Raw genomic sequence first — 19,166 nt, 5'->3', positions numbered from 1 at the left:
CACCTTCGTTTATCTGGGAATCTGTACTCCTGACGGGCTTTCCTGGTGCCGCTGAGGACCCGGCCTGCCAATGCAGGAGAGGCGATTCGATCCCTTGGGTGGGGGAGATTCCCTGGAGAAAGAAATGGGAACCCACTCCAGTATTCTTGCCTGGGAAATCCCATGGACAAAGGAGCCTGGCGGGCTACATCCATGGGGTCGCAGAGTCGGACACGACCTAGCGACTAAACTGCATGGAAGGGTACTGCAAGTCTAGTAAGGAATTACGATTCTTTCCTGCCCCCGCCCCCCCTCCGGCACCCAGCGTTAGGTGGTAGTGCAGGTCACGCTCACCCCAGCTGTGTAGAGGGAGGGAGCGCAGGCTCACCTGCCTGCAGCCAGAGGGCGTCCTGGGACCCAGAGGAGTGGGGCTGGGCTCTCAAAGTAGGGGCGGTCTGGTCCTGAGGACCCAGGGGCCTCCTGCCTGTTAGCCCCTCGGCTCCCTCACAGCCAGGCTCCTGGACATGTGAATTGCCGGTTCCCAGGAGCAGGGAACCCAGGGGCCACGCCTGCCCAGGGTTTCTTTTTGGAAAAGGTTAAACTTACTGGATGTAAGTTTCCTACATCCTTACCTGAGGCCAGGCATTGTGCTGAATGCTCCCATGGCCTCTGCATCCACAGTACCCTGCCCAGTAGGTACTGTTTACAACCCACATCTTACAATTATGGAAACTGTGGCTCTGGGCAAAGTGTCTCCCAAGGTGACACACCTAGTGGAGGGCAGAACCGAGAACTGCTGCTCGGACCCAGATCCTAGCTTTCCATCCTTCCTGGCCCACACCCAGCCTGCTCTGCTTTCCCAGCCCAAAGTAAGGCAAAACTTTGTACTTTATTACCGCTCCTATTACAGCAAAACAAAAGGGACATTAGAAGTGGCAACAAAACACAAGTCAAGCACTTAACTTCTGTGACCCACCCACTCCTCAAGGGGAGTGGGATGAGGCGGGGCAGGGGGCAGGCAGTGCTAACGTCCACCCACTGCGAAGACCCACCTCAGTAACCCCAGTCTTCAGCCCCTCCTTGCCCTCATGTTGCCCAGTCTCTCTTAATTTCTACACATGGGGAAGACGCTTCCATTTCGTCAAGTGACAAGGTAGAGGAACACACAGCCTAACAAAGCATGTTTGGTTTCAGTGCGTCTTTTTTTAAACTTTTTTATTTAAATAAGGAGAATTCTTTCATATGGAAAGAGCTAGTACAATCACATATTTGAAAGGAGAAACAACAGGTACTGAACCGGAGGGAAGGGTGAAGGAGGAGGGTGCCACCATGGCCTGGTGAATCCAGGGTTCCATTTCCCCATCTAAGGTAAAAGCTCCCCCAAACCACGTAGAAACAAGCTGCACATTACACCTTTTAGCCATCGTCTGCCCTTTCAAATATCTGGTCTACATGAAAAGACAAAGAGAGGAAAGGCCAAAGTAGGATCAAAAAGAAACAAAAACAAAAAACAACCCTCTCAACAAAAAAACCCAAACGCTTTTCACTATGCAAGGCATGAGGTCGAAAGTTTGGTGTGCAGGACCCCCTTTTCACAATGGAAGGAGGTCATCCACAGAGAGCCTCAGCAGAGTTCCACTATGAAGCTTTGTAACATGCTGAAGGCAGGGCCTCGGGGACACTGACGCCTCTTGGAGGTCACCTAACTGGGGTGGAGAAATGGTGAACGGCAGGACGGATGTGCCTGGAAGATCACTGGCCAGATATGCACTGCTGGTCCCGGTGGAGGGCACGGCTGGACGACAGCATCTGACCCCAGCACTGAGCTCCTCCTGTCCTGGTGATGTCTTCCGTCCGGTTCACTTTTCAAACTAGAAGGGCCAGCTTTCTGAAGTCTGCATTTCCCAGTCATCACAGAATTGTACTAAGTTCAAATACCCTAGTGTCCTTGGTGCTCAAAGGCCATTTCCAACAGACCTTCTAACCCAGGCTAGCTCTGCAAGAAGAAAAATGGGACAAATACAGATTTGAGAATTAACGTGCAGCTACTCGATGGAGGGGAACCACACAGGAGGGAGTTTCAGCCGCTGACCCCACGCTGCCTCAGCGAGCCAGTTCTGAGACCATGCCTGTGAGTGCACACTCAGCCTCCACAGCCCTTGGCAAACCTCATCAACCATCCAGAAGGCAGATCTACAAGACAGGAGGGTGAGGGCAGAGCTGGAGAGAACTGATGTCAGTATGTAACAAGACATCCCCGAGTCCCCAGAAGTTGCTGCCCTGACCATGGCTTTGGAACCGGACCGACCGATTTTTCTGGGTAACAGTCATTCCTTAGTTTTCTCCCTGAAGGAACCTGGAGCCCAAAGTGTAGGAATTCCAAGTTTGAAAACAGTAACATTGATTCAAAACAGGAAACAAAAACCAGACCAAATACAGCTGGCAAAGAAAACTTCAGGGGGTGGATGAGGCCGCATGGGTACATGAGCTCACGCTCTCGGGTTTTACCCCATAGAGGAACTGACGCTGGACGACACACAGTACTACAGGGCCACTGGTTGCCAAGGAACAGGATGCATCATCAGCGGCCAGGGTGGAACAGCCAGCATGGGAAAGAAGGGTAATCTGAGTAGCTGAAGGCCAAGTGAGAGGGCTCTGACCCCTGATCCTGCCCAGGAGCAGAAACTTGTTGAGTGCTAGTCTTTACGTGTCCCAGCTGGTCGACCCAAGGCTTTCTGGCAGAGGCCTCTGTGTGGATTTGCACTCTGAGGATGGGGATGTGAAGGCAAAATATGACCCCAAGTCCTATTACCTGGAGATTGGCTCTAAAACCACATGAAAGGAGAGAGACTGCCCCCCAAGACATCTCTGCACTAATTACTGCATTTCATCAGACCAAGGAAGGGATGGGGTGCTGGGCGGGCCCTGGGCCCGCCCTCTGCCTCCAGAGTTCAATGTAAAATCTGTGTCTCATCCAGAAAGAGACTGCAGCTTGGGCACACGAAGGTGGTAAATGCACTGAACTTCACATGCAATTTTCCTGGCCTTTCCTGCACAGAATAATTCAGACATTATATATAAATAGAGCAGTGAAACATTTACTTCTTTTGCCACCTAGACCTACGACATCAATACATATAAATAAATTCTAGTGTTTTGTTTTTACTGGGGGTGGGAGGAATACAGGGGCAGGTAGAGAAAAGGGCTGGAGAACAGGTGACCCCCTTTTTTTTTTCCCCTCAAATAGGAAGTGCTGTCACTCTGAGGGCAGGTTCACCTGAAAGGACACATCTTAAAAAGTTTGTAACAGCACCCAGGCCTGTCCTGCTGAATTTCAAAGCGAGAAAGCCTTTTTTCCTTTTGACAATGTGCACTGGAATCAGGTATGAGGGGTCTGTTTGTGAGTGTGAGGCCCCTGAAGGGGCCACCGGAGGGGAGGGGAGCCCTGTCTCAGTGGGGACAGTAGCCAGGCGCTTGCAGGGGAAGGGAGAAAAGGGCAGGTGAAGGCACAGGGAGCTCCATCCAGGGGCAGCCCTGCAAGAAAGGACTTCAGAGTAAAGATTCCGGGGATGAAGGAGAAGGAAAAACAAAAAAACACGCCAGTGAGAAGTAAGGTCTGAGTGGAGGCAAGGAGGGGAGTGCTGGATACCACTGATTAAACGCTGAAACCCTGCACCTTTTGCCAGAAGCCTGTTGTTCCCACACTTCCTTAAAGCAGCGAAGAGCAACGAGTGACTACAGCGGTTCCTAAGGCCCTTCTTTCCCAGTGTTCCGCACTAGACAGAGCCTTGAGTCTCAGCCCGAATAGCCGTCACCACCTGGGGCGACGCTGCAGGTGGACCCTGCGGCCATGCCGTCTCCCTGCTTCCCATCCTCCGAGCCAAGACTTCCCCAGACCTGCGAGCAACAGCAGGTTGATAAGCGCTTAGTTCTCTCAAGAGCACAGGCAAAACTTCAAATTTCCCCTCACCTTTCCTTGGAATTTAGGATGATTTCCTTCTAGTTCTTATTTTAAAAGCAAACAGAGACTTAGCATAAAATGCCTCCACATTTGGACAGCAATAGCTCTGCACATGTTAAGAGGCTAGGCAGGCTGCTTTGGCAGCATCGCCAGCCCTGCACTCACCCACCTCCCCTTGGGCCCTGCTCTGGCCTCTGGAAAGACTGGAGACCCCACTGCCCTCTTAGGCCTCTCCGGCCCCACAGCCTGGGCCTGCAGCTGGGAGGGGAGAAAAGGAAAGCAGCAAGCCCTCCCGCCTCCTCTCAGAGCTCAGGCCGCAGCTACAGACCCGACCACACCCGTCACCTCTAGTGACAGCGGTCCAGGCGCCTGTCGCCACAGAGGACAGTGGGGTTTCCAGTGCCGAGCTGCAGGAGAGGTGGATGGACAGAGGACCCAGAGAGACAAGGCAGCTCGGAGGAGGGGGGCATGAGAAGACATCAGGCCCTGTGGGTGCAGCAGGCACTGATAGGGGGTGGGGGTGGGGGTGTGGTGCTGTCAGCTCGCACCGCCCTGGTCAAGACAGGAACACACCACTGCCTTCTATTTCCATGATTCACCTCAGGTTCCCAGCGGTCAGTGTCCCCACCAGCTTTAGGAAGAGTCTGAGATAGTTCTGTGTCATTCTTAGGCTAAAAACATCAGTGTCAATGGGCTGACAATATGCTCCCTGTGGTCATCAGCCCAGAGGCTGGAAGCCATCGAAATGCCAGCCCCCCTGCCCGCTCCCCACCCCCCCGCAAGTCACCACTTCCCAAGCTCAGGAGCAGTGTCTGAAACCACTTCTTTCTGCAAGTAACCAGCGGAGAGAGAGCAGGAGAGGCGTGCTCCCAAGCATCACCCCTGCCGGTACTGAAGTGACCTACCACATTGAACAGAGGAGGTGACAGGAGGAGGTCAGGGAGAGGGCGGCAAAGGACAGATAAAAGTCCAGCTATACAAAGCTTGTGTTTCTGTTTTCTTTTCCTTTCTCTTTTGTAAAAACCTGTAGCTGCTTTTTAAAACAAAAAGCCTCAAACTAAAACGGCCCTGCTGCCAGACCACGGTGCCCGGGGACAGGAGGCGGGGAGGGGAAGAAGTGGGAGAGGGCAGGGTTAGTCTGCATGGCATGACGCTCGGTCACTCCACGCTCGGCCACTCTGTGGTCGTGATGGAAAGGAGATGGGAATGGAGTCGTTTGCTTGTTCGTTTCATATTAAAGCAAGCAGGTCAATGCCAGAGATCCATGGGTACAAGCCGGTTGGACAACGGAGCTTTCGGGAGTGGAGGAGAGAAGGGAGATCTCGAAGTCCGGGCCAGGCAGGTGGACAGGGGATCCCTCGGCGAGACTCCCCAGCGTCGGGCGGCGGCGAGGCCAAGGGCAGAGTCCTCCCGGGCAGGCCGGGCCCAGCCCCTCAGGCCTTGCTCTCCTCCACCTTGACTGCCCGGGGCTTGATCGCTCCGGTTCGCTTCAGCGGCGAAGCAGCTGAGGGAGGCTCCTGCAGCCTCACGGCTCCCAGGCCGGGCTTTTCATCCACTCGCTGCTTTGCCTTTGGACAGACAGACAGAGAGACAGAGGAAGTCAGCCTTGTGCGGACATACCTGCCAGGAACCATGGCCCCACCACCTGCTTCCTGCTCCTACGTCAAGAGGAAAGCTACCCATCTTTCAGTCAAGGCCCATCTTTCAGTCAAGGACCAGACTCAGAAATGCCTCTCCTGGGCAGGACCCTGACCTGAGAAGGCTCTGCTCCCTCCCAGGGCGCTGAGTGCAGTGATTCAGAGAGGCAGGAGGCCCGGGTCCCGGGGAAGCATCTGTGCCGCCCAGGGGCCTCTGCAGGAGTGGCCCACCCAAGGCCGCCCCAGGGACCTTCTCAAATCAGCACACCCCAGCCCGTGCTGCAGGGGCGGGGGGCCTCTCAACCAACTCGGCCTCCCAGATCCTCAACTCTCCCGACTCCCATTTTGTGGGAGCCTTTCCCCAAGCCCCTAATGTGACCTCCAGAGTCACAGCCAGGAGCCCCTTACGCTGCAGCTCTGCACAGTGAAGGGTGTCACCGAGTGAGCAGCCTGGTTCTGCCCCTCACACGGTGGTGTGAGTTCTCAAGGAAGCTTTAGAAGCTCAGGCCTAGCAACTCAGAGAGTGACCCTTGGGGAACTGAGTTAGGAGAAGTGAACTGAACAACAGAGCCTCTACCTCCACCGGCCAGGAAGGCTGTCTTGCTAACATCCCACACCTGACTTGTCTGAGCTCTGGAGCCCGGTCACATTTTAGAGGAGTGAAGAGATCGTGCCAAAGGCAAAGATGCTGAGCCAGCCCTCTCGTTATAAACGGGAGAATGTCAGTCCGTCTGGACCCCACCCGGCCAAGAGAAGAACGAGACACAGCACTTACTAGGCCAGCACGCACAGGCACACACGCCAGGCGCATACGCGCCCGCATGCCCCCGGCTTCTAGAGCTGACCCCCGGGCCTAACCGGGTCCCAGTGCCTTCACAGCCCAATTGCTACGGAGGGAGAGTCCCCCTTCCGGCGTGACCTCCTCCGTGGAATCCGCATCCTCCCTTCTCAGCAGGACAAGGAAGGATCCAGACGCCCGGCAAAAGGAGAAGCGCCTTCTCCAGGAGGGACGCGGGCTCCCAGCGCCACTCTCTAAGCGCCAGGGCATGTCTCTTTCTAAGAGGAGCACGCAAACGGGCTGGACAGTCCCTCCTCTTTTGGCACTTGGAGACGGGCCTAAGCGTCCGGGGCTGGAGGGTCTGGAAAGCCATCTTCTACCTGTTGAACGTAGTGTCCCTGCACAGAGCCCATGTTAACTGCTGATCCAGAGGGCTTCCCACTGGGGCTAGCAGAGCTAGGCCTGAAAAAACCAAAGGAGGGGGTGAGAACACACGCGTCACCACGGAAACGGAGTCAAGCCTCCATCGGAGGACACAGACCCAGACAGCCAGAGCACAGGGGGCAAGGGTGTCGCCACGAGGCCCTGGCACCTCCAACCCAGTTCACAGGGACACACCTGAGGGGCGGTGGCCAGGTCCCACCATGGGCAGACACCGACCAAAGGACAGTCACCAACCGTCTCTCAGGTTTGGAGGGTCTGGACCAACTTGTTGCTCCAGACAAAAGGGCTATAAGACCTGACACATGAAGGGACTCCCTGGTGGTCCAGTGGTCAGGACTCCGCTTTTTACTGCCGTGGATCTGAGTTCAATCCTTGGTCAGGGAATTAAGATCCCACAAGCCGAGTGCCACGGCAGGTACATGTGTGTATATATAATTGATGAAATAAATAAAAAATAAAAACGAGCTTAAACTCCAATAGGAGTTTAGACTTTAAAAAGAAGGGAACTCCCTGGTGATCCAGAGGTTAGGACTCAGTGCTCACACTGTTGGGGCCCAAGTTCAACCCCCGGCTGGGGAACTAAGACCCTGCAAGCTACACAGCGTGCCCCACCACCAAAAAAAGCCTGATACATGAGCTATGCCAAGTATCCTTCCAGTCTTCATTTGGGAAGTAGAGGGTAGTGGGTAGCAAAGAATAATACCAAAAGTAATAAAAATGTAAATCATCTTTCTACATGTGTACCATTGATAGACAACTAGCTCCAAGGATGTTAATTAACCAGGTGCTATGTGGCAAAAAGGGCCTCCCTGGTGGCTCGGTGGTAAAGAATCCGCCTGCCAACGCAGGAGATGCGGCCTCTATCCCTATGTAGGGATGATCCCTTGGAGAAGGAAATAGCAACCCACTCCAGTATTCTTCCCTAGGAAATCCCATGGACAGATGAACCTGGTGGTCTATAGGCCATGGGGCCACAGAGTCGGACACCACTTAGCGACTAAATAACATGTGGAAAAGGATTCTGTGGTCAAAGGTCATGAGAAGAGCTCAACAAGACCCCCTGAGGGCCAGGGGAATGTAAGCCCTCTGCTGAGGTGCACCCTGACTCCCTAGCAAGCCCTCCTGGGCTCACACCCCCCTTGCCAAGTATCTGGTCAAGGAACCCTTCTTTGACAGAGCATGCATCTGAAGCCCTGTCTCCAGAAAACTTGGGCAACACTGCACTGTAAATCACTCCCATTCTCCCAACCCCACTAAGACACCAACAAAGGCTACCAGCTACGCTTGTCTTTTCTAAGCATTCTCCCAAGAACAAAGCCGCTGCTGCCATGCCGACAGTGAATGGACACAGGTGACTCTTGTTACTTGAGCGTGCCTTTTCCGGGTTTGCCTCCAAGGAAGGCTCTCCAATCAGACGGGATAAAACCTGCCTGTGGCAGCAGGGGGAATCCCTTTGTGTCTGAGCTTCCTTTTTCCTACCCAAGCTCACTGTTTGCTGCTGCTGCCCATAGATACTTTTTACAGGTCTACAGTTTTGGCCTGTATGAAAAATATGCTTGAAAACAAGAAAAAAAGTCAACCCAAGAGAGTGAAAATAAGAACAGGAAAGGTAATAGAAACAGGGGGCGACTGACAAAAACCCCTTTCTCAGGAACTGCAGCTGGAGAAGGACTGACGTGAAGGAGGGCGACTCGGCCTCCACGCTCCGGGTCGAGGGGGCAGGCGGGCTGGCTGTGGCGGGGGTGAGCTCAGCCATAGCTACGCGGTCACCTCGCATAGGCACTGCAGGTCACGCACACCTGTGTTCCTCACGGGCAAACAGGAGGGAATTCCAGGAACCCTCCACAGTTAACAAGAGTCGACTGTACCAACCCTTGGGCCAGACCCCAGAGTGTGGGGCCTTCCCAGCCAGTGCAAAAGCTGTCAGAACTGGACGCTCCCTAACTTCCTAACATACTAAGAACTGCTGACCCTTGAACAACTGCACGGGGTCCACTTACACGCAGATTTTTTTCAACACACACGTACTACACAAGCCACAGTGGGCGGAGTCCTCAAGTACGGAGCCGTGGGTATGGACAGCTGTGGAGTTACACTTGACTTCTCAACCGCGTGGAAGGTCAGCACCCCTACCCCGTCTAAGTTCAAGGGTCAGCCATAACTCAGCCCATGGCTTACATACACCAAGCCCCCTCTGAATCCAGCAAGCGACCTGGGACACTTACTAGAGGTGGAGGCGGATCCAGAGGAGGTCCACTCATGCCCGCGAGCCCAGAGCAGCAAGCCCTGGTGGGTCAGAAGCCCACGGGGGACACGTGGCCCCGGGAGAGGAGTCCCCGCTCCAGAGTGCACTCCCCCATGCCAGGGAGTCTTTTATGAGGAACCTGGTGAGAAGGCTGCCAGTAGCCAGGGTCGGCCCTGAAGTTACTGTGACATCAGCCTTTCCTTTCCCTCTCTCCACAAAGTTCTCTAGCATCAGAACAGTTTATGATAAAAAAAAGCAGAACCATCCCCGAGTCTCCTGCATCCCGGCACTGCAGCTTCCTGGTGACAGGTGGGCTGACAAAGGCGACCCCACCTCAGCGCCCTGCTCTCCCAGGGCCCATGACTGCGCCTTGAGGGCTCGCTGTGAGCACCCAACCCCAGGGTGGCGCTTTACCTGTAGGTCTGTGGTGACGGCACGGAGCCTCCTGCAGGAACATTCTGTTTACTGTCGGCAAAGTGGAAGCCCTTCATCTCCATCTGAGAGGACTAGAGACGCCGGGAAGGGGAGCGACAGAGTCACAGCAGGGCCCTGGGGATGGCTGCCCCCACACCACCACCCTGGGCAGAGCTGGGGCTGCGGGGTGGGGGGTGGAGGTGCCATGAGATGAGAAAGATGGACACGCACCACCAAGGCCGCCCTGTGTGGAACCTGGAGCTGGCAAGGGCTCTGGCCCCCGGACCTCAGCAGCAGCCCCTAAGGTACCCCTGACCCATGCACCCAGGCCTGTCCGTGCCGTAGTGACAGGTGAGCAGGAGCTCCTGCCTTGGGACCAAGAGGACTTGGCAGAGAGCAGGAAGCCAGCCATCTGGTGAGGCCTAGAGCCTCCATGCTGCACGACAGCCATGGCTCCTGACTTACAAGGAGGGTCCCCCAAGGCCAGGACTCCCCCGCCCTGCATCCCAGGATCACAGCAAGACAGAGTGAGCCTCACCTCTCTGCTGGTGTTGAGGACCGAAGGCTGGGATCCAGGGGCGAGGATCCTGCGGGGGGCCCCGACCGAGAGGCTCTGCGCCTGGGGCAGCTGGATGGACTGTGGCAGGAGCAGGGGCTGCTGCCCGGAGCCATACCGGGGCAGAGGCAGCTGGGAGCCAGGCAGGGGCATCGTCAGCTGCTGGACAAGGGGCACAGTCAGGAGGATGGCAAGCATGTCCAAGAGCAAGCCCATGTCACACTTCAGGATCTCTCATTCCAGAGGAGGAAGCCAGCCCCCCCACCCCCCACCAGCAGAAGAGATTCTCGACAGACTGCAGCAGCAATCACCCTAATTTTACACTCTTGGGAGAGCAGGAGAAAAGAACCACAGGCTGGCAGCGGGGCTTGAGGGGAGGGAGAGAAAGGTCAGCAAGGGCCAGAGACCTCCTCCTAAGCAGTGGCCCAGCGAGTCCCCCAAAGAGGAGAGCTGGAGAGCAAGGGTGTCTGTGGCCCCTTTCGTGGCGCGAGAAGGCAGGAGTCCCTCATGCTTAGCCTCCAAAGGCGACAGAAAGCAGCCAGGGCCCAGGGCTTAGGGCTCCCAGTGTCTCTGGGTCCTTCTGAAGCCTGTTATGACAGGACAAGGCGGGGACCACCAGGCCCAAGGGAATGCTCCTGAAGGCTGGAGCAAGGTGTGAAAGAGCAAGGAGGTGGGCCCGGAGACCCAGGGCGGGGGCCAGGGGCCACCACGAGTCGTCTCTCAGTCACGTTCCTCTTCATCTCCCTGCTATTGAGTCCACAGTGGAGGGTCAGAAGGATCTATTGGAGTTGCATCACTGAGACGAGCGGCAGTCACATGTACCCTGGGCAGAGCCCTGATGGGGGTGAGGGTGGGAGCGGGGTAGACAGGATGAGAAAGGCCCAGACTCTGAATACTTTTCAGAGGTACAGCTGATGGAATGGGCTTAAGCATCAATAGGGGCTTGGGGGGAACAGGAACCCAAAGATGATCCTGCTGGACATGAAGTTTGCTTCCCTTAAGTTTGAGATACTGTGAGTTGTGAGCAGAAATGGCGGGCAGCTCACTGGGTCTGAGTTCAAGTCAAGAGACAGGTCTGGGCTGAAGACAGAACCAGGGAGAGCTGTGCTGGGATGAGGCTCAGAAGCACAGGTCTAGACAGAGCCCAGGAGGCACAGTGACTTACTGCCACGGGAGGCGAGGAGGAAACGGCAGAGGAGACGGAGGAGGAGGGCCTCAGGGAGGGCGGAGAACCAGGGGCAGCGTCCCCGTGGCCCAGCGAGAGCCTGACCCCTGGGTCAGATGCTGCTGACCGGGCAGGAGGAGGAGGAGGAAGGGCAGGCTCAGTAATGAGGAGTGGGCTGATGCCCTTAAAGGGTTTCCTTTGTTAGAAGAAAGAGGAAGACAGGGTTGCCTGGGGATGCGGTTGAGGGTGGTAGGTGCTAACGCGTGCTAGGGCAGCACCCGGGTGGGTGAGGACGGCTGCCGCCCTTGCCCCTTCCTGGCCTTCAGAGATCCTGGTTACGACTCACATTTCTTTGTGGACACAGGAGGCACCATCAAGGTGGGGGAGAAGGCAATGAAGAGGTGAGGTGCCAAGACCGGGAACTGTGCGTCCAGGGAGGCTGTGCGTTGGGTGGGGAGGGCCCTGTGTGAGTGCAGGGGGCTGTCTGGAGAGAGCTGTATTCAGTCTGAATCCAGCCACCGGGAACTGTGCATGCAGGGGCTGTGCACTGGAAGGGGAGGGCCCTGTGTCTGTGGAGGGCCATCTGGAGGGTCTGTATTTAGCCTGAATCCATTCACAGGCAAAGGCAGAGACAGGCCAGGGTTTAACCTGGGTGAGCACGGAGGTGAGGGTGGGAAGCTGAGTACAAACGACAAGGAGTGGGGAATTCCCTGGTGGTCCAGTGATTAGGACCCCATGCTTCCACTGCAGACTACACAAGGTTCAATCCCTGTCAGAGAACTAAGATCCTACAAGCCATGGTGCACCCCATCCCACAACGAGTAGGGTAATAGGAGGGAGTGTTAAAAAGTGGTTGGAGGTAGCTGGTCACTAGAGGGAGGGGGTGAAAAAATTCAAGGTGGTGACCGGGTAGGACCCTTAAGCCCAAGACGATGGGAGAGGTGCAGCTGCGAGCAGGGACCAGTCCAGACCGTGGACTGGTGAGCGGAGCCCTGGGGGTGAGGAGGCTGCGGGAGGGACATCCAGAGACGTCCGCCCTGCCAAGAACCACACAGGAGTGGAGCTGAAGACTGATCCAGGGGCCAAAGGAAGAGAGTGACCCTCAGAACAGTCTAATGTGCCCACGGGCCAGGGGCCAGGAGGACGTGGAACCAGAGATCCTGTCACCTGGCACTTGCAGCACATGGTGGGTGGGAATGGGGCCAGGGTTAGAGGGTCTAGAAGCACGAGTGAGCACGAGAGAGGACACTCAGCACCCCTGAGCCCGGGTAGGGGGAGAGGCTGCAGGAGAAGCTAGGTCTCAGGGCTGTTCATGGGGGGTGCCTGCCCAGGCCTGAGCCCAGGCACCAGTCCCAGCGGCCATGAGCCACACAGAAGCCAGGGCACGTCAAGAGGAAGATACGAGGGAAAAGGGTCATGAAGAAAAGAGACCTGGGGCTTGGAAGCGGGCATGACTGATTTCCTGACCTGCGGGAGCTGGGAGTCCAACATCTGGGAGGCGCCGAGCCCGGCCGCCTGGCTGAGCGGGCCCTCGTAGACCAGGGCTTGGCTCCCACTCATGGGCTGGTAGGGCGAGCCGGACTGGGGCTTCACCATCTCCAGGGGCTGCAGGCCGGGGAACGCCGAGTAGGGGGCCTTCAAGGCTGTGCCTCCGGAGAGGATCATGGTGCTGGGCGGCGACAGGCTGGGGTGCATGTACACCTGAGACCTGCGAGAGCCAGACGGAAGGGCAGGTCAGGCACGCGGCTGCGCCAGCTGTGCTCACCTCAGACCCCGGGCGCTTGCTCCCACGCGGGCTCTTGGCTCAGCCCCAGGGGTTCTGACTCAGAAGCCTGGGATGGGGCCTGAGAACCTGCATTTACAACAAGCTCCTAGACACTGCTGCTGCTGGTCTAGGGACCCTAGTTTGAACATCACCGCATTACGCAGACATACAGGCTATACGAGACACAGGGAAACCTGTGTGATGCCCAAAGCACAGGACGGACACACTGAGTGCGCGGGCCGGGGCAGCGAGGAGAACGAGCAGGGAGGGGGCGGGAGGACGCGGGCACAGCACGGCTCACCCCCGACTCCCAGCCCCCTCGGACATGCGCGCAGCAACTGGTGGCTGAGGGACCCGCCCCACAGACTGGGAAGGCCGGAAGCCCTGGGGGCAAGCCACCAAGCCCCCCAAACCCGGGCATCTCACCTGAAGGGCTGCAAGGAGCTGAAGATCTCCTGAGACTGGGAGACGGGCAGGCCACCCCTCAGTCCCAGCTGGGCTTGAGCTTGCAGAGACGTGTGAAGGGAAATCGGGATCTGCTGGGCAGCGGCAGCCTGCAGACGGGAGGCGGGCGGTCACTGCGCTGCCCTGAAAGCTGCTTCTCACAGCCCGCCACCGGCACCCCCTCACCCCCACCCTGGCCCTTCTCCCCGGGGCAGCCGACACCGCCCTCAACGCGAACTCAACAGTCTGCCTGTGCTTCCTTCCTTCTCGGGAGCGAGCAGAGAACTGGCAGCAACCCCAAACCAGCACAGTCGTCCCTACACTGGACCCTGCACAGTGGGACAAACAAGCCCGAGTTCCAGGGCCAACAGAGGTGGGCTCAGAAACCAAACGGTAGATGCAAAATGCCACAGACAGAGGAATATGTGCGGTATGACCCAGTTACGAGACCTTCAGAACCAAACAACGTAATGTTTAAGAATATGCTCTGAAAAGACCAGGATGGGCCGTGTCCTCTGCCCCTGGGGCAGCGCTTCACCCTGGTTTCTGCAGGCACAGGACCCCCCGTGGAAGGACCAGCACCAGCTTCAGGAGGAGGCTCCCACACGCGGCCCCTGGCAGCACAGCAGCGTGCCCACTGTGCGTGAACACAGACACCTGCTCACTTCTACAACTACCTCTTTCTAACGCATCCATGCCTGGGAGTCTAGGCCTTTCTTCTCTTCATCAGAAGGATACCTGATCACCAAAGAGAATTCCATTTCAGTGAATTCCCCGGCTAGGGTGCAGGAGGGAGAGCATCAAGAAAGGAAAGCTAAGTGGTCCAGAGCACTCAGCTCTGTCCCTCCTCCTCGGCTCTCACGTGCTCACTCAGTAAACAATACCTGGCTGCTGTAACGTGCCAGGCACAGGGCAGTAACGTGAGGGGTGCGAAACACAAGACAGGCCGTGAATGGGCACGTGAAGCAGCCAATCACGCCCCGTGCTGCGCCCTCCCCTGTGTCCCTGGGTCGCCGGTCTCGCTGGCATCACCTGTTGGAAACTCTGCTGCTGAGGTATGGTCTGAGGAACCAGCCGGGGCTGACTTGCAAACACATGGCCATCCAGGTAGAGAGGTGGCAGGTGGCTGCCTGGAAACAGAATTCGAGGCAGGGGAACAGGATCAAGTCTCACTGTCCCAGAAGGTCCAGCAAAGCGGTGGGGGAGGGACCGTAGCAAAGCTGGCCCCGGGCTCCTGTGCAGCCTGGGGCGGGGCGCCGCTGCAGCCGGCCTCCTGCCTTGCCCACAGCCCCGCACACCCAGGAAGGGCTCGGTCATAAAGGAGGCTGCCATGGTCTCTCAGTCACGTTCCACTTCATCTCCCTGCTATTGAGTCCACAGTGGAGGGTCAGAAGGATCTATTGGAATCGCATCACTGAGACGCTGGCAGCTGGGCCCCCTGAATCCCCACGGGCTCCTTCGGGCACTGACACTGTGACCAGGACAGTGACAACTGGGGTAAAACTGGCTCCCGCTTATGGAGGCTCAGTTGATAGAAAACCCTTCCCAGGTGTGAGCTCATCTCATCAGCATGGTGACCCCACACCTGGCCCTCACGACCCTGTGCTATTTCACAGAGGAGGGGAAAGGCTCAGACAGCTGCTCATGTGACAGTCTCTGCTGGGGCCTCTCTCCAGGAGGTGAGAGAGCCCTGCCAAGGTCCCAGAGTCCTGTCGCCGCCCCCCACCCAGGGTTGGAGGCCAAAAGCAGCAAGTACCAGCGCACACAGGAGCCCGCGGCCCCCGGCTGGGAACGCAGGCCTTAGGCCAAGGCAGGGAGCGCTCAGGGCTACGGACCCTGCGTTTCCCTCAGAGGACTGGAGAAGCATCCCTGAGCTGGACCAGGGGAGAGGTACCTGGAAGGGATGCAGAAGGTGCAACCGAGGCCACGGGCACAGGGGGCATGGAGACGCCGCCAAAGGAGCTGTAGCTGACCCCGCTGGAGGCCCCCCCGGAGGATGGGGGCTGCAGGCCCGAGCCGGCACCTCCCGGCGAGCTCTGCTCCGGCAAGCTGGGCGAGTTTTCCCAAGCCTTGCGCGCAGACTCCATCTTCGGAAACAAGGAGGTGGGGGAGATGGAAGTTACCACCCAGAAGGCAGCGGGCGGTACAAGCTAAGCCCCGGGCTGCGGGGAGCGGGTGTGCTGGGGTGGGCTCTGCTTGCTCTTGCCCCCTCACAAGCTGGGCCCCGAGTTACCTTCAGAGTGAGGTCGGCGGTGGGGAAGGACATGTGGGAGAGGCCGATGGCCCTCTGGATGTGGTGGTCCCGCCGCAGAATGGGGATGCTGGGGGCCAGCCCGGCCTGGAGGGAAGGACACGGTGGGACCCCTGCAGGCGGGGGAGCCACACCCCTCCTGCCTGGACCCAGCCTTCCAGCAGGGCTGCCATGTTTCGGCAACAGAAGCACAGCTGGCAGCCAGCAGGCAGGCCCCACTGCACAGCACGGAAGTCCCAGTTTCTGTCTCAGCCCCTTCCCCCAAACCGTGAAAAAACGCCCTGGAAATAGGGTCCGAAACCTAGTGCTAGACCCCCTTCCTGCCGTGCCCAGCGCCCACCTGCAGGTCACAGGATTTCTGAGAAACTGCAGAGTAAAGAAACTTTGTTTATTTAGCACAGCATTCTCAAACGTGTGTGACCGTGGAACCGGGAAAGTTTTGAATCACAAAGTGCCAAATACACCAGACCTTAGGAGTTACACCACTCCACTTTAAGTGCACAAAACAGGGCGTGGAACAACTTGCCACACGCGTGGAACTAGAAACGGCACCAAGACACAAACCGAGCTGGGTGGTAGAAGCACAGACGTACATTACTGGCCAATGCGTCCTGAAGCTTGACAACTGGATTCCCCGTGGGACCAGAGGCAGAGCCGGGCTGCAAGCTGAAATCAGAGTCCTAGGGATAAAAAAAAAGGGGGAACAAAGCACACAGAAATCACCTTGGCTCACCTTCTGGCAGAGACACACATGAAGTAGACCCATAGCCTCAGCAACTCAAAAAACCCAGTATGGGACTTCCCCAGTGGTCCAGGGGCTAAGACTGGGATCCCAACGCAGGGGGCCTGGATTCAATCCCTGGTCAGGGAATTAGACCCCATATGCCGCAACTAAGATCAAAGACTCCACGTGATGCAACTAAGACCTAGCACAGCCACATAAATAAATAAGCAGTATTCACCACGTGAACAAAACAGCCAGCTGTTCCCTGACAGCCCCCAAGCAAGGCAGCCATCCCCTTCTCTGTCTGGCTTCCTGCTCGGTCTGAGAACCTGCCTGGCATTGGCAGGGAGACAGGGCCAGCCCACAGCAGCTCTTAACCCACGATGCCACCCCACAACACCCCCTGGAGTGCTGCCAGCACCTACCACCCTGCTCTTCCAGGAAAGGCCCCTCCTCCCTCTCCAAGCACCAGAAGCAGGGCTTGGGGGGTGGTAGGTAGAAGAAGCACTTCAAGCCTCACCTTTGGATTGACTCCAAATTCAATGGGTGGCACCGGCAGCACAGAGTCCACGTGAATCTCCACCCCGTTAACAGGGGGAACCACAGCCCCCTGCAGCCGTTCGGCCCCCTCAGAGCCCTTTCTGTTTTTCAGAGAGCGCTCATTGCCGATGGGTCCTGGTCTGTGCTCCTTGCTCTGTCCCGAGCCTTGTTCTGAATCCTTGACAGAAAAGCAAAGAGGCTAAGACACACAGCCTGGAGTGACCCTGACCTCTAGCTTCCAAGGAACTGAGAGCCGGAAAAGAAGACAAAAGACACCAGCCCTTCTGCCTAGCCTGGCCCCTGAGAGCCGGGCTCCAGATTACCTTTGGCTCTGACTGCTTTTGAGTCTGCTCCTTGTGACCGTCGGCCTTGGGCTCCAGGCCAGGCCCGCCTGCCTCCTCGGGCTTCAGGGTGCCATATGGGGAGCTGCGCTGCGAGGAGGTCGCTGAGGACTCTCGGGACTCGGCGCTCAGGTCAACACCGCTGTCTCCCTGGCTGCTCTTAAAGCCCTGCTGTGCAGGACACACAGCCAATCAGCACCTGAGTCCCGCAGAGCGAGACCTGGGGCATGACATGTCTCCCGGCCAGAGCCCGTGATCCCCAGTACACATGGGCCCCTGCACTGTGAGCACGGCCAGACGCCAAGGACCCGGGGTGGGTACTCCCTGCCATCCCCTCTTTCTCCTTCCCACACTCCTGAAAGCAAGCCTGGAGACCAGCGATGAGCCAGGCTTACCATCTGGCCCGGGAGAGCCTGGGTGGCGGCCACAACGGCCCTGGGCTGTGAGCACACGCTTGGTGCCTGGGGGCCACTCACCTCAGCAGAGCCAGGCTCGGTGCTGGTGAAGGCAGTGGCAGCTTTGGTCCAGGAGTCACTGGTCGAGGCCTGAAGCGGGAGGGCTGCCGAGGAGGAAGACAGAGTCAGGACATCAAAGAGGAGCCACCAAGCCAGAAACACGACCACGGGCAGCTCACAGAAACTCCAGTCTCCAAACCACCTCCCTCCCCAGTCTGACACCTTCACTTGACGTCCCAACGTCCCCAGAAACGTCTCCATAAACGCGCTTCCCAAGATTTCATGGATGATGAGCTCCAGGTAAACACACCAGCAACTTCTCACTCATAGGGACTAGAACTCCGTATCACTACCTCTGCTGTGGTAAAGCTTTTTTCACATAAGCCAACTATTTATTTCTACAAATTGGTATCTCTCTACAAGTCTGATGGAGAAGGCAATGGCAACCCACTCTAGTACTCTTGCCTGGAAAATCCCATGGACGGAGGAGCCTGGTAAGCTGCTAAGAGTCGGATACGACTGAGCGACTTCACTTTCCCTTTTCACTTTCATGCACTGGAGAAGGAAATGGCAACCCACTCCAGTGTTCTTGCCTGGGGAGAATCCCAGGGACGGGGGAGCCTGGCGGGCTGCCATCTATGGGGTTGCACAGTGTTGGACACGACTGAAGTGACTTAGCAGCTTAGCAGCAGCTACAAGTCTCTAAACAAGTCAAGCTGATTATTACCCAACTGTTGTTAGCTCAACCATTCTTAAGAATCCAACAAAAGTCACGGACCCTGTCTGTGTGCACAAAACCTCCCAAGCTCTTTTCCAAGATCCAGGGGCCTTCTGAAGCCATCCACACACCCCTGGTCTGAGCAACCACAAGACATTGCACAATCCAGGAGGGAAAGCCCTGATGGCCAAGGGCGACTCCTGAGTTGGTCCACCCTGCTTGACCAAGCTGGAAGGTATGTATTTTTGGACATTTACGCTGGGACACCCACCGCTCTCACAAAACCAAACTGACTGATACCAAAATTTACTAAAAGACTATTTTACTTTCAATCAGAGTTGACAATTTTCCAATATTACATTGAAATGTGTCAGAATCAAGGTTTTAATCAGAAACATGAAGACAGGCCGTGTGGTAAAATTAAGAGAATCAGGCTCAGAACCCAGGCTCTTGGGTGTCTGTCACGTGGCTCCAGAGTTGTCACTTCACTCTGGAAGCCTCAGCTGCTCTGAATGAAAGAGCTAGCAATGGATGATTTCACCAAGTTCCTGCTGCCCGCCCTGCAGGGCCTTGCCCAAAGCAGGAACTCAAGAACAATCTGCTCAAATGGTTTTGTATTTTAAAATGAAAGATTATCAGAAAAATACCACTGGATAAGAAATTCTCTTAACTTCAGGGAAACAGATTTTCTATAAATTAAGGGACACCCTAGTCTGGTTTCAAGTCTAAGACAACATTTGGAGAGGAGT

The 19,166-nt window shown here is 56.7% G+C and overlaps 1 protein-coding gene and 2 non-coding genes across 18 annotated transcripts in view; all 3 read right to left on the bottom strand.

The window, feature by feature from the left end:
• Positions 1 to 1,186: 1,186 nt before the first annotated feature.
• The window catches only part of PRRC2B (proline rich coiled-coil 2B), an 84,441-nt gene continuing 66,461 nt past the window's right edge, over positions 1,187 to 19,166 (bottom strand). For 5 of the 16 annotated variants that reach the window (XM_040225412.1, XM_040225422.1, XM_040225414.1 and 2 more), the window contains exons 20-32: positions 17,721 to 17,803; positions 17,227 to 17,415; positions 16,884 to 17,081; positions 16,233 to 16,319; positions 15,622 to 15,726; positions 15,283 to 15,475; positions 14,421 to 14,518; positions 13,371 to 13,498; positions 12,647 to 12,887; positions 9,997 to 10,176; positions 9,459 to 9,550; positions 6,736 to 6,817; positions 1,187 to 5,508 (exon numbers count right to left, since the gene is read on the bottom strand). In XM_040225412.1, coding sequence (XP_040081346.1) covers positions 5,374 to 5,508; positions 6,736 to 6,817; positions 9,459 to 9,550; positions 9,997 to 10,176; positions 12,647 to 12,887; positions 13,371 to 13,498; positions 14,421 to 14,518; positions 15,283 to 15,475; positions 15,622 to 15,726; positions 16,233 to 16,319; positions 16,884 to 17,081; positions 17,227 to 17,415; positions 17,721 to 17,803 — 1,811 coding nt within the window. In that variant the 3' untranslated portion in view covers positions 1,187 to 5,373. Of the gene's footprint in view, positions 5,509 to 6,735; positions 6,818 to 9,458; positions 9,551 to 9,996; positions 10,177 to 12,646; positions 12,888 to 13,370; positions 13,499 to 14,065; positions 14,127 to 14,420; positions 14,519 to 15,282; positions 15,476 to 15,621; positions 15,727 to 16,232; positions 16,320 to 16,883; positions 17,082 to 17,226; positions 17,416 to 17,720; positions 17,804 to 19,166 lie in introns of those variants that run through there. The other 11 variants (XM_040225416.1, XM_040225418.1, XM_040225419.1 and 8 more) reach the window with 7 other exon arrangements.
• LOC120852346 lies at positions 10,731 to 10,816 on the bottom strand. The gene has a single exon (XR_005718527.1). It is a non-coding gene; the product is annotated as a small nucleolar RNA SNORD62 (small nucleolar RNA).
• LOC120852347 lies at positions 14,723 to 14,808 on the bottom strand. The gene has a single exon (XR_005718528.1). It is a non-coding gene; the product is annotated as a small nucleolar RNA SNORD62 (small nucleolar RNA).

This window comes from Oryx dammah, unplaced genomic scaffold (assembly GCF_014754425.2).
Source record: "Oryx dammah isolate SB20612 unplaced genomic scaffold, SCBI_Odam_1.1 HiC_scaffold_25, whole genome shotgun sequence".
NCBI classification, from domain to species: Eukaryota; Metazoa; Chordata; class Mammalia; order Artiodactyla; family Bovidae; genus Oryx; species Oryx dammah.
This window is presented reverse-complemented; position numbering and strand designations above follow the sequence as displayed.